Source organism: Heteronotia binoei, chromosome 21 (assembly GCF_032191835.1).
Source record: "Heteronotia binoei isolate CCM8104 ecotype False Entrance Well chromosome 21, APGP_CSIRO_Hbin_v1, whole genome shotgun sequence".
Classification (NCBI taxonomy): Eukaryota; Metazoa; Chordata; class Lepidosauria; order Squamata; family Gekkonidae; genus Heteronotia; species Heteronotia binoei.
The window spans coordinates 52,436,904-52,450,511 of record NC_083243.1 but is presented as its reverse complement, the minus strand read 5'-3'; the positions used below and the strand labels follow the sequence as shown (position 1 = coordinate 52,450,511).

Here is a 13,608-nt window from a genome sequence, read left to right as displayed (position 1 = left end):
TATGAAGAATTGTAAATGGGCCTGAAATATAGGTGAAACAAAAAACATTTTGTACCACTTCCACAAAAAGCTCCAAACCTCTTTATTGTGCACCTTTGCTTAAAAAAAAGTTAAGTACTAAAATAAGCCAAATTCTGTGATGAGAGTAATTGAATTCTTTCATAAATTACACAAAGTTATCTGATAATTTGGCCTGTCAGTTATGGAAGCATGTCTAGGGCACTGAAGCGCCACCCTCTGAACACTGAGACTCTTATTGAGCAATTCCTCTGTCTTCTCAGACTTCCTCAGATTTTGCCTCCATGCTATTCAAATGTGTTTAATTTTTCAAAAATGAAATCTGAGGTTCCTAAGAAGTTCTGCAGCTTTTCAGCACTCCTGTGGAATTACAGCATACCCGCAGTTATAGTTAACTGTAACTCTGCTTACTGAAATAGCCCATGTTAGCCCTTACTAGTGTATCTAAGTTGCTCTCTGAAGAATAAATGTGTTAAATGGGAATTATATTCCTAAAGACTTGCCAAGCTGACTAGAACAGCTGGGTCATTATTTTGAAAAGATTTTCTTGGTACCTCATCATGCACACAGGAGTATTGAATGACAAGTGATAGAATCCTTTGCCCCACCCCACCCCCCACCCCTGCACTGAGTCCTTTTGCCATCTGTACACAGTGGCACTCAAGAGCAGTCCCTGGACAGCTCCCTTTTCTAGAGAGAATTGCTAGTGCCACAGTGCTAACCTGTTGAGGAAAGCTACAACTGATTTGTTCTATTTTGGGTTTGGAGACTGATAGATGTTTTCAGCATGTTCACAGATGAAGGATTAGTGATTCACATGAGATGTAGGCTGTGCAGAAATGTACAATGTCTGTAGCTAAGCTGGATTTTGCCAGATTGCTTGGACATCAAAGGAGCCAACCCCAGATGCTTTGGTGCTGTTTTTATAAAGGAAATAAACTCAATGTTTGTGATGTAACATTCTGAGGGACAAGGAGTGTCCTGTGACTGAGCTGGGACTTTGTCTTGCCTTACTTATTATCTCTTCCCTAGCAACTTGAGGCCAGAACACATTGTATGGAATAGAGGAGGTATGGACTATGCTAAACAAAATGCCACATAATCTGTAAGTGCCTAAATACCAATAACTGGCAGGCTGGGATGCATTCCAGTAAACAAAATTCCACATTGCAGTCTTCACTGTTTCATGGTACTTTATGTGCTCTGGGTTTGCTTATGGAGGCACTAAGCACCATGAAGTAGTGAAACCATGGGTGATAGTTGCCATGTATAGTATGGTAAGGAATGAACCTTGCTTCTACTTCCTGTCTGTTCTTTTTCTCCTTTTTCTCTGCAGCCAGCTCACCTCCTTTTGTAACTGTCTCATCCCTGAAAAATTGAGAAACTTCACTCTTAATTCCTTAGGCAGTATGCATTTTAGTGCAGGAGTCCAGTTTGGTGTGGGTCTAAGTATGTTAATGCAAGGTGGTCAAATATCATTGGGACAGCAGGAGTAATATGTTGAACCAACAGAGTTTGCTGACAAAGTTTAACTGCTCTCAGACTTCAGAAGATGAGCGGCAGAAACCTTAGCCACAGCATAGAAAGAAGTGTAGTGTCAAAAGCCAAGTAAAAGAAGATCACCGTAAATGTTATACTTTCCTAAATAACAGATAGATTTAGAAGCTGGTGCATATAGCAGAGTTTCTTTATTAGAAGCTCCTTACTAGAAAAATGAGTTGCAGTCTCAATCAGGGTAACTGGGGGAGTTTTGAGGATACGTAGGCTGCCCCAAAGGTAAGGTACATGCAGTACACCAGGTTTTGTTGTAGCGTGTCAGGGATCACAGGAGATGGCCAGATATAGCCAGATTGGAGCTAGGCAGGTAACTGCCTTGAAACTTTGGTTCTAAGAGGAGTCCTACTAGTTTTGGTCACCAACCTTAATTAAAGAGAATTCTGGTGGGTCTCATGGCAAATGCAGGTCAAGAGAAACTTCGCAGATTCTGCAGATGCAACATGCAACTAGAGCCCGTACGATGGAGCAGGATTAGACAAGGATCCGGAAGACCAGAGTTCAGATCCCCACTTTGCCATGAAAGCTTGCTGGGGTACATTGGGCAGTCACAGACTCTCAACCTAACATATTGCATGCTTGTTGTGATAATAAAAGGAGGAAAATGTAAGCCTTTAGGTCCACATTGGGGGAAAAAAGGAAATTGATTAAATCAATAGTAAATAAATCGGGGCTGGAATAACTTAGAATCATAGAGTTGGAAGGGACCCTAGGGTCATCTAGTCCAACCCCCTGCACAATGCAGGAAACTCACAAATACCTCCCCCTAAATTCACAGGATCTTCATTGCTGTCAGATGGCCATCTAACATCTGTTTAAAAATCTCCAAAGAAGGAGAGCTCATTACCTCCCGAGAAAGCCTGTTCCATTGAGGAACTGCTCTAACGGTCAGGAAGTTCTTTCAAATGTTGAGCTGAAAACTCTTTAGATTTAATTTCAACCCATTGGTTCTGGTCCTGCCTTCTGGGGCCACAGAAAACAATTCCACACCATTCTCGACAGCCCTTCAAGTACTTGAAGATGGTGATCATATCACCTTTCAGCTGCCTCCTCTACGGGCTAAACATGCGCAGCTCCTTCAACCTTTCTTCATAGGAGTTAGTCTCCAGACCCTTCACCATATTTGTCGCCCTCCTCTGGACCTGTTCCAGCTTGTCTATATCCTTCTTAAAATGTGGTGCCCAAAACAGAACACAATACTCCAGGTGAGGTCTTACCAGAGCAAAGTGATACCATCACTTCACGTGATCTGGACACTATACTTCTGTTGATATAGCCCATTGTGTTCAGTGTTGGTACCAAAAAGGACCGATCTCCAGCTGGCAGCCCTGTTGCATCCAACCCTCATTTTTCCAACCATATATGGATATTTAAATGGACAGCATTAATATAATCAAATGTACTGAGCAGCAATATTGTAAAACCCCTGTTTGTGATATGTGGCAGATGTGATTTGGAAGTTCAGAGGATGAAGGACCCATTGATATGGCACATATTGGTGACCTGCCTCGCTATGGTTCATGACCGAGCATGCATGACCTTCAGCCACAGCCCTGGAAAGTAGTAATACTATTGTATGGATATGTCCTTCTTAAAAAACAAGCATCGGCAGGTTACAGTGCAAAGGATTCTACTCAAGAAGCATCTGCAGTTGGAAGCATATAGCAAACTAGGCACTGGGGGACCTGAAGTGTTTTAATTATGGCAAGTTCCAGCAACAGTTGAGTCATATGGTGAGCTTTAAGTGACTTCACATTCCAGGCCTTGTCAATCTATCACCTGTTGTTTGCAAAGCAAGTGTGCTGGGCCTTCAAGAGTGTGGCTCTGCAACAAGGCCCATGAACTCAAACTTCAAAGCAAATGCTCAAGCTTCTGCTGGCATAGATCATGTAGCGCTTCACAGCTGAGCTCCCGCTCTGTCAGGCAGGGCTGTTAAATGCCTTCCTCTTTTCTCTCTTGGGAATTATAACACAATAAATGAGACTACTCAACTTCAGTTGCTTTTTACGAGATTGTCTCAGTCACAACCCACTTGCATGTGTATATTTGTTTACTGTGTTTTCTAACTCTCCTTATGGGTATGACTATACTTGTGCATCTTGTTTGCCTTCCAGCAGAAAACACTACAGAGTCTCATATATCAGAATGGTTTGGATAATTATGTCTGGGCATGCCAGAGTGCTTGACAGAGCCCTTTTTGGGAGGGAGCCTTGCCTTGGTTATACAGAGAACATGCTTTGCATGCAGAGGGGCCCAAATTCAACCCCTGGCATCTCTTGTTTGAAGGATTTTGGGGAGCTGATGTTGAGAGACCTGCATGGTTATAGGAAGGGGGAGACTTGTTTTAGCAGTAGTATGTGCGAAAAGGATCTAGGGGTCTTAGTGAATCATACGCTGAACATGAATCAACAGTGTGATGCGGTGGCTAAAAAGGCAAATGCAATTTTGAGTTGTATCAACAGAAGTATAGTGTCCAGATCATGTGATGTGATGGTATCGCTTTACTTTGCTCTGGTAAGACCACACCTGGAGTATTGTGTTCAGTTTTGGGCACCACGTTTTAAGAAGAATATAGACAAGCTAGAACAAATCCAGAGGAGGGCGACGAAGATGGTGAGGGGTCTGGAGACCAAGTCCTATGAGAAATGGTTGAAGGAGCTGAGTATGTTTAGCCTAGAGAGGAGACAGCTGAGTGGCGATATGATCACCATCTTCAAGTACTTGAAGGGCTGTCATATAGAGGATGGTGTGGAATTATTTTCTGTGGCCCCGGAAGGTAGAACCAGAACCAATGGGTTAAAATTAAATCAAAAAAGTTTCCAACTCAACATCAGGAAAAACTTCCTGACTGTTAGAGCGATTCCTCAGTGGAATAGGCTTCCTAGAGAGGTGCCGGGCTCTCTTTCCTGGGAGGTTTTTAAACAGAGGCTAGATGGCCATCTGACAGCAATGAAGATCCTGTGAATTTAGGGGAGAGGTGTTTGTGAGTTTCCTGCATTGTGCAGTGGGTTGGACTAGATGACCCTAGAAGTCCCTTCCAACTTGCTGAAAAAGACTGAAGGATTACAAAACAGTTACTAACCCAAAAACTCATATTACAGCTTAACATATAAAATATACCACCTGATTCACAATAACATTCAGTTAACAATCCAACTGATAACATCTTGAGCATGCTGTAAAGCAGTGATCTTAATCAAAACATATGATTCCTGGACTTTTCCCAATCATTCCTCTATTCTTGTGTTAGTGTTTTTTTTTAAACCTGGCAAAAACCAAATGAGTTGTTCTTAGTGCATTAAGAATTATAGTTCAGAGTTGTTCAGTATCACTGTCCCAAAATTTACAAGACAGGCTTTAAGATACCATGGTAAACATCCACAGAGCTTTTGATTTTAGCCCAGTTTTCCAGCCTGTCAAAGTCATCCTGTTTCTGTCTTCTTCTGTGTTTGCAACCCCTCCCAATTTAGTATCATCTGCAAATTTAATAAGCATTCCCTCTATTCCTTACCCAAATCATTGATAAAGATGTTGAATAAAACAGGTCTCAGGACAGATCCTTGAGGCACTCCACTTGTCACTCCTCTCCAAGAGGATGAGGAACCATTCACAAGCACTCTTTGGGTGCGATCCGTCAACCAGTTACAGATCCACCTAACGGTATCAGAATCCAAACCACATTTTACCAACTTGTCAACAAGGATAGTGTGGGGAACCTTATCAAAAGCCTTACTGAAATCAAGATAAACGATGTCTACAGCATTTCCCTGATCCAGCAAGGTAGTCACTTTCTCTAAAAAAGTGATCAGGTTAGTCTGACATGACTTGTTTTTGAGAAAACTATGCTGGCTCTTAATAATCACATCCGTTCTTTCTAAATGTTCCAGGACCGACTGTTTGATGATTTGCTCTAAAACTTTTCCAGGTATAGATATCGAGCTGATGGGTCGGTAGTTACCTGGATCATCTTTTTTCCTCTTCTTGAAGATGGGGACAACATTTGCCCGCCTCCAATCTTCCAGCACCTCTCCTGTTCTCCAAGAATTCTTAAAAATAATAGCCAGAGGCTCAGAAATTACATCCGCAAGCTCTTTAAGAACCCTTGAATGCAATTCATCTGGCCCTGAGGACTTAGTTCCATTTAAAGAAACTAGGTGTTTATATACTACCCCTATGCTGATCTTAGGTTGGAACTTCATACTCTCCTTATATGTTCTGTTTTTGCCATGTTGAGCACCATTCCCCTCAGAAGAGAAGACTGAGGAAAAGTAGGAACTGAGCAGTTCCGCCGTCTCTTCATTACTTGTTACAATTTAACTTCCTTGCCCTCGCAATGGGCCCACCATGTCCTTGCTCTTTTTCTTACTCTGAACATAAGAAAAGAATTCTTTTATGTTGTTTTTAGCATCTTCGGACAGCCTAAGCTCATACTGAGCTTTAGCTTTCCTAACGTTTTCTCTACAAGCACTGGTGATTTGTTTAAATTCATTCTTAGTTATAAGGCCCTCCTTCCAATTCCTAAAGGAGTCTTTTTAATTTCTCAAGTCTTTAGAGAGCTGTTTATGGAGCCACTTTAGCTTCTTTAGGCTTTTTCCATTATCTCTTCTCACAGGAATCGTCTGCGCTTGCGCTTTCAGTATTTCGCTTTTAAGAAACTCCCACCCTTCCTGAACCCCCTTCCTCCTAATTATTTCTGACCATGGGATTTTATCCGGCATAGTTCGAAGTTTATCAAAGTTTGCCTTTCTGAAGTTCAGCCTATAAGTCTGACTACGTATAGCTTTTCCCTTCACTAAGACTGTAAATTTCAAAATCGCATGGTCACTACTGCCCAGGGTGCCCACTATTTCCACTTCTTCAATCAATTCTTCCTTGTTGGTGAGAATCAAATCCAAGATAGCAGATCCCCTTGTTTCCTTCTTCACTTTCTAGAAAAGGAAGTTGTCAGCAAGACAAGTCAGGAATCTATTTGACTTTTCATTTTTAGCAGAGTTGGACTTCCAACAGATGTCCAGGTAATTGAAATCTCCCATAATCACGGTATCCCTTCTCGGAGAACTTTGCAATCTGCTGTAGAAGTATCTCATCCAAGTCCTCTGCCTGACTTGGTGGTCTATAGTAGACCCCCACAATAATATCACTGTTATTTCTTACTTATATTTTTACCCAGAGACTCTCAACTGAGCTGCCATGCTGAGATTCACATATTTCCTCACAAGTACATACCTCCTCCACATATACTGCTACGCCTCCGCCCTTTCTCATTTGTCTGTCCCTTTTAAATAAGTTGTACCCCTGAATCCTAATATCCCACCAAGTTTCAGTAAGGCCTATTATGTCATAGTCTCCTTCCTTTATTAGGACTTCCAGTTCTTCCTGTTTGTTTCTCATACTCTGTGCATTAGTGTAGAGACATTGGAATCCATGTTTTATGCATCCTGAGGGTTTAGTTTCCATACAAGCCTGCAAGTTAACATTACCTAGCGTATGTGCCACTCTTTGCAAATCTTTAATGTTCTTATCCCCAGTTTCTGGCATCATACGAGGCTTTGATTTATTGTCTCACTCCCCCATACAATTTAGTTTAAAGCCCTCCTTATTAGGTTAGCAAGGCTGTTACCAAACACCCTTTTTCCTACTGCCGTAAGGTGCAAACCATCTCCCGATAGAAGACCACCATCTCGAAAGCGTAAGCCATGGTCCAAAAATCCGAATCTTTCCATTTATTTGTAATGGGTTGGTTTTATACAGATGCACATGCCAAATAAGAAAACAAAGCAAAATCCACTGTGGAAGGGTGCTCTGCATGAAGTGGAGCTAACAGCACTAGTATAGTTCAAAGAATAAAATGGGGGCATAGTAGTTACCTAAAAGGTACTGCAAGAATTACAAGCAACTTGTAATTCATCTTTCCTTGATGAGTGAAGAAGTGGGCACAGGAGGTTAAAGTGAGTTGAAGGACTGTCCTCAGCATGTGCCAGCATTTGTGTAGGTCTGCATGTGCAAGAGCAGGATCAAGAGTAAGATAAGATAAGATAAATTTATTTTTATATCCCGCCCTCCCCCGCCAATGGCGGGCTCAGGGCGGCTCACAGACACGGAACACTGTGATATAAGTAAAATACAGTATAAAACAAACAATTTTAAAATACAATTCAGTTACAAATTCAATCACATAGTTAATTAGATGGATAAAACGGTGCTATAAAGTGCAATAGATCACGATCATGTACAAGATGGCGGGATGGCTACAGATCCGTTTAACCAGGTTCTGTCCCAAAGGCAAGCTGAAACAGAGGTTTTGCAAGCACTGCGGAACTGGTTCAGGTCCCGCAGGGCTCGCACCATCTCTGGAAGTTGATTCCACCATCGAGGGGCCATTGCTGAAAAGGCTTGCTCCCTGGTTGTCTTCAGTCTAGCCTCTCCTGGCCCAGGGATTTTTAAGAGGTTTTGGGAGCTATATCTCAGTGCTCTCTGGGGAACATATGGGGAGAGGAGGTCCCTACGGTAGGCAGGTCCTCGGCCATATAGGGCTTTAAAGGTGATAACCAGCACCTTATAGCGAACACGGTACACAACCGGCAGCCAATGCAGATCCCGCAGCCCAGGCCGCACGTGTTCCCACCGAGGTAGTCCCAGCAGCAGCCTGGCCGCCGCGTTCTGCACTACCTGGAGTTTCCGTGTTCGGCATAAGGGCAGCCCCATGTAGAGGGCATTGCAGTAGTCTAGTCTCGAGGTGACCGTTGCGTGGATCACAGTTGCTAGGTCGCTGAGTTCCAAGAAGGGAGCCAACTGCCTCGCCCTCTTGAGATGGAAGAAGGCGGATCTGGCCGTGGCAGCTATCTGGGCCTCCATTGATAAAGAGGATTCCAGTAGCACTCCCAGGCTCTTGACCCCGCGCACTGGTATCAGTGGCACACCGTCAAAAGCCGGTAGGGTGATCTCCCCTCCTGGTCTGCCCCGGCCCACGCAAAGGACCTCAGTCTTCGCCGGATTCAACTTCAGCCCACTCAGCCTGAGCCAGTCAGCCACAGCTTGTAACGCCTGGTCCAGATTTATAGGGACATCGCCAGTCCGGCCGTCCATCAATAGATAGAGCTGGGTATCATCATCCGTGCAATCTGGGCAAGGGGGCGCATGTAGATGTTAAACAACATCGGGGAGAGAACTGCCCCCTGAGGCACCCCACAGTGAAGTGGGTGTCTCTGAGACAGCTCCCCCCCCAATTGCCACCCTTTGTCCCCGACCTTCAAGGAAGGAGGAGAGCCACTGTAAGGCTAGCCCCCGAGTAGTAGAATTACACTTGCAGAAGGAGAAGGGGAGAATCTGGCAAGGAAACATGCTGTCCCTTGAATCTAAAACAGTTTTTCATTGTTTTACCAAACTGTTTAGTCACTGAGGTACAGTCAGTGAGCTACCATGCCAGTGGACAGAATATTAAAGAATTTGCACTAGACATAGATGTTTCAAAAAAGCCATTTGATATTAGTCTATGTTGTGTTTCGTGTATTTTCAAGCATTAGGAGAAGGACTGCATCAAAGATAAATTTTGGCTATTGCTTCTGTTGTTGTAAATCCCAAAGTAAATATATGGCTGAAATTTAAAACACTTTTACCTTGCTAGTAGTGGGCACATAACACAAGGGGTGCTGCTGTGCTTGTTGCAAGACCCTTTGCTGGCCAGAGCTTGTGGAACCTCTTGAGCAGCAGCAGGGGAGTCCTGAGGGCATACTCACTCTTTATATTCAGGTTCCTTATCGTAGCAGTTGACCTTTCTCATTGCAGGACTCTGGAGACCGACAGCCTTGCCTGGGAAGGGGATGCAGAGAGCAGCAAGTTTATAGGAAGCCAACCACTGCATCCCAAGCTCCAGCCAACTGCTGGCAGCTATCAGCTCCATTTTGCCCTGCAACAGCTCCAGCAGCAGAAGCTCCAGTCTCGACAGCTCTTGGACCAGAGCCGAGCCCGGCACCAGGTGATTAAGATGAGTGAGGTTGCCTTAGGAGAAGCATTACTGTTGGATTACCTGCATGGGCAGGAGACCTGCATTAAACATAGAGCCAAATGTTTGTGACAAACAAAAACGACGACACCCCCCCCCCCCCCCAAAAACCCCATCCTGACTCTAAAGACGACAACAGCCACTGTTCCATTACACAAATTACAAACTTGCACAAATGCAACTATTTTCTTAATGCAAAATATTGAGGAACTGAAGAAGGCGATTAAACCAGAGCAGCCAGTTTTCAGGAAAAAGCAAACAAGCTCCCAAGATCCATCATAACGGAGAGGGCAGTGTAGAAGTCTGTACTTTTCTGAACAGAAATGCACTCTGGTTTTTGAGCCCTTATAGGAGATGCTGTCTCTGAATTGTTAGTGACAAAAAGTCTATCAGGAGAGGTTGATGATGTACTGGCGGGAGGGAGACCTACCAGGATTTTCTGCTGATTGCATCATAATTACAGCCCTGCATACTTCTAACCGTCTAGTAACTAGTTTATGTAAGGAAATTGGATCTTGCAGGCTACAGTGACGAGATTGCTTTTCCTGCTTTTACTTTTTGAAGGCAGTTGAACTCGCGAAAGGCAGTCACAGAAAGTTGCCTTTGCAGTTAACCTAGTTCAGAAGCACTTCACAGTGGTTTGACTTGGTCTTATTGGTTCAAAAGCTCTTATGTTCCTGCACCAAAAGAATGAATGGTCTCCTGTTACCTGTTTTGTATCAATTTTCTTTTTTTATTAGCAGTCTTTTTTATTCTGTATCTGAACCTCTTTTTTCCCCATTATACATGCTTTTCTTTAAAAATGAAAAAATCCAACCACCCTAAGCCCTGAGTTCTAAAATAGTAGAATGTGACATTAAGCATCAGATGCAAATTAAAGCATAAGAATAACTCATGGCCTGGTTCCCTCTGTCTCATTCTGGAAAGGAAACTTATAGAAAAGGTCACTAGCAGCTCAGCTTCCCTTGCTTGTTTATGTGGGCCCTTTCTGAACGGCATGCTGTCCTTCCTTCTCTCCTGGCCAAGCCAGAAACAGCAGACACATTTTTAATCTCCATGCAGAAGGCTGTGCTGCGATGGGCATACTGAAATCAGGATAGCCCTGTGAGCAAAGCTGTTCCTGTGTGTGTGTGTGTGGGGGGGGGGGGGGGTTGATAGGGGCCAAGCTGCCTGGCTGAGCCGTCTTCTAATTGCCGACATTGAGATGATGTTGTTCTTGGCTTAGGGCAAAGCCATTACTCAGGAGTTTCTGTTAAAGTGATTCTTTGTTAAACCTTCTCTTGCATCCCCCGCACTCCCTCCCCTCACCCTGTGAGCCAAGCCATTCAGCGTTGTCGTTGCAGAGATCCTTGCCATGCCGCAGGCTCAGGCAGTACTGAAGTTTCCACTAATGAAGAAAGAGGGTTGCTTAATGCAAAGGCTCTTGCTGTGTGCACTGCAGATTAAATTCAGTGGCAAAAAATGCAGAATTAAACACAACAAAGTGCCGTTTTTTGTTCTTGATGGCAAGTAAAGACTACATAGTAATGCAGAGCATTAAAAGAAACAGGCAACCATCCTCTGGGTGGGTTGAGGGGGGGACAAATTTTGTAAAGTATTCTGCTAACAAATGCTATGCACGCCCTCATTTGCATAGCTTGTGACTGGATTCAGTACCCCATTCCACATGGGCTATGCTCAGGTAATGGACCATACTGAATGTGACAGCATCCTCATGGCAGGAGACAAAGGGGGAAAAAACTCTACTGGAAAATCAAATCAGGAACCTAAAAGGTTGAGCAGCTAAAACATGAAATAAAATACCATTATTTATTACACAGTCCACAAAAATTTAAGATTAAAAACAACATACATAGAATGCAAATGAAAGCTCAAACCAGTATACTGCAAAAAGTGTAGGTTGCATGTACAATGACAATTAGATCTCAGTGATGGTTACACATATGTAATAACTACAGGACCAAACACATTTTGGCCCAGAGGGTCTTCTTCAATGGTTTAAATTGTACTAACACACACACACACACACACACACACAGATGTAAACATAAAATATCTTTTTCAGGCTAAGCAGGTTGTGTATGAGTCCTAAAAATATCAAGCATATTATTAAATTGTAACATACTGAGTTTTCACAAGAAAGATTTTTTTTTCAAATATATAAGGGACGGTTGCCACTTACACTGAAAAAGTGTAGCTCCAAATAATAGTTATAAATCAGGCCTGCATATACTGAGGAGCCCACACTCATTGGAGGTAGTAGCTATAAACCACCATTCTGTGGAAGAGATATGGCGTAGCATCAATGTGTAATTAAGTGATATTATTTGAGTAACATTGAGTATGCCCCCACTAAAAGTCAGAAGTAACTCTAGAATTTTTAAAAGAAATTTTCACATACAGAATTGTTCTTAGCAGTTGCTCTATTCCCAGTGTGTGTTCATGTGTAAACCAAAGAACGGAACACAACATACATAAGAGTTAGTGTCATTTTTGTCCTCAATGGCAAGTAAAAACTCTGCATAGTAACACAGAACATTAAAAAACAGTGGCAACCATCCTCCAGGGTTGTGGGGGGGGAGACAAAGTTTATAAAGTATTTGGCTAACAAAAGCTGTGTACTCCCTTATTTTCATGGCTTGTGACTGAATTAAGTATCTCATTCTACATGGGCCACGCTCAGGTAATGTGACATATCCTCGTTGCAGCCGTGAAGATGATGAAGAAGAAGACAGTAGATTTATACCCCATCTTTCTGAATCAGAGTCTCAGAGGGGCTTACAATCTCCTTTATCTTCTTTCTCCACAACATAAGAACATAAGAGAAGCCATGTTGGATCAGCCCATTGGCCCATCCAGTCCAACACTCTGTGTCACACAGTGGCCAAAAAAAAAAATTATATATATATATATGCAACAGGCACCCTGTGAGGTGGGTGGGGCTGAGAGAGCTATCACAGAAGCTGCCCTTTCAAGGACAACTCTTGTGAGCTCTATGGCTGACCCAAGGCCATTCCAGCAGCTGCAAGTGGAGGAGTGGGGAATCAAACGCGGTTCTCCCAGATAAGAGTCTGTGCACTTAACCACTACACCAAACTGGCTCTTTAGTTGGTCTGATGCTGGTTTAGATGCTATCACTCTTTAGTTGGTACAGTGTAACTGTGGTTAAAGAAAAATATTAATGAACCTGACCTGTTGGTGGAATTATTCATGAATCTCCCTTCTTCCATTCTCTCACCAATAATCAACATTAGCTCCAGTTATTTGTGACACTAGGCAAGCAGATTAGATGGCTTTCCTTTTCCCTCCATTAACTGGGATTCTAAAGCAGGATTTAATCCAGGTTTAGAATTCTGTTTAATCTTGTAGGGAGGGGGGACTCTAATTGTAGTTAATCAGTAAGACTGCATTTTTATGTCACAGATTACTAGAGTTAGTGTTTAACCATAATTTTGGGTAGAAAGGGAGGGAGAAGGAATGAGTGAAGGCTTGACAACAAGCTGGGTTTGTGCACATTTTTCCTTAGTCATGTTTCCATGTGATGTTTGAATGTAAACATGGCCTCTCTCTTGTGGTTCTCTTGATTATTTTTATGACTTTGTGTGTGGTATAGAGTTAAAGCATATATGCTGGTCTTTTCAGGGTGCCACAGATTGTCCAGTATTATATTTATGTGCTTTGGGGTATTTAGATACTCCTAACTGTGTGTCTTAATGGCTCCTGAAATGCATTTGTGTTTCTGAAGACACTAGTTGTTAATCATAGTAGTTTTTCTAGTGAAGGAAGGAAGAAAAGGTCCCCTGTGCAAGCACGAGTCGTTTTCGACTCTGGGGTGACGTCGCATCACAACATTTTCACGGCAGACTTTTTTACGGGATGGTTTGCCATTGCCTTCCCCAGTAAACATACTACTAAAAGTATTATTGTATTCTGGAATACATGCTGCAGAAAACTTGTTTCTCTCTTCCTTCTCTACAGTTTCTTGTTCATTCTTCTGTTTTCTCCCTTGCACTTCTCTTCATTGGCCACAAAGA

The 13,608-nt window shown here is 42.9% G+C and overlaps 1 protein-coding gene across 4 annotated transcripts in view; it reads left to right on the top strand.

The window, feature by feature from the left end:
- Window positions 1-13,608, top strand: part of TTLL5 (tubulin tyrosine ligase like 5) — a 201,221-nt gene that overhangs the window by 139,276 nt on the left and 48,337 nt on the right. For all 4 annotated transcript variants that reach the window (XM_060262953.1, XM_060262955.1, XM_060262954.1 and 1 more), the window contains exon 31: window positions 9,358-9,547. In XM_060262953.1, coding sequence (XP_060118936.1) covers window positions 9,358-9,547 — 190 coding nt within the window. The remainder of the gene's footprint in view (window positions 1-9,357; window positions 9,548-13,608) is intronic.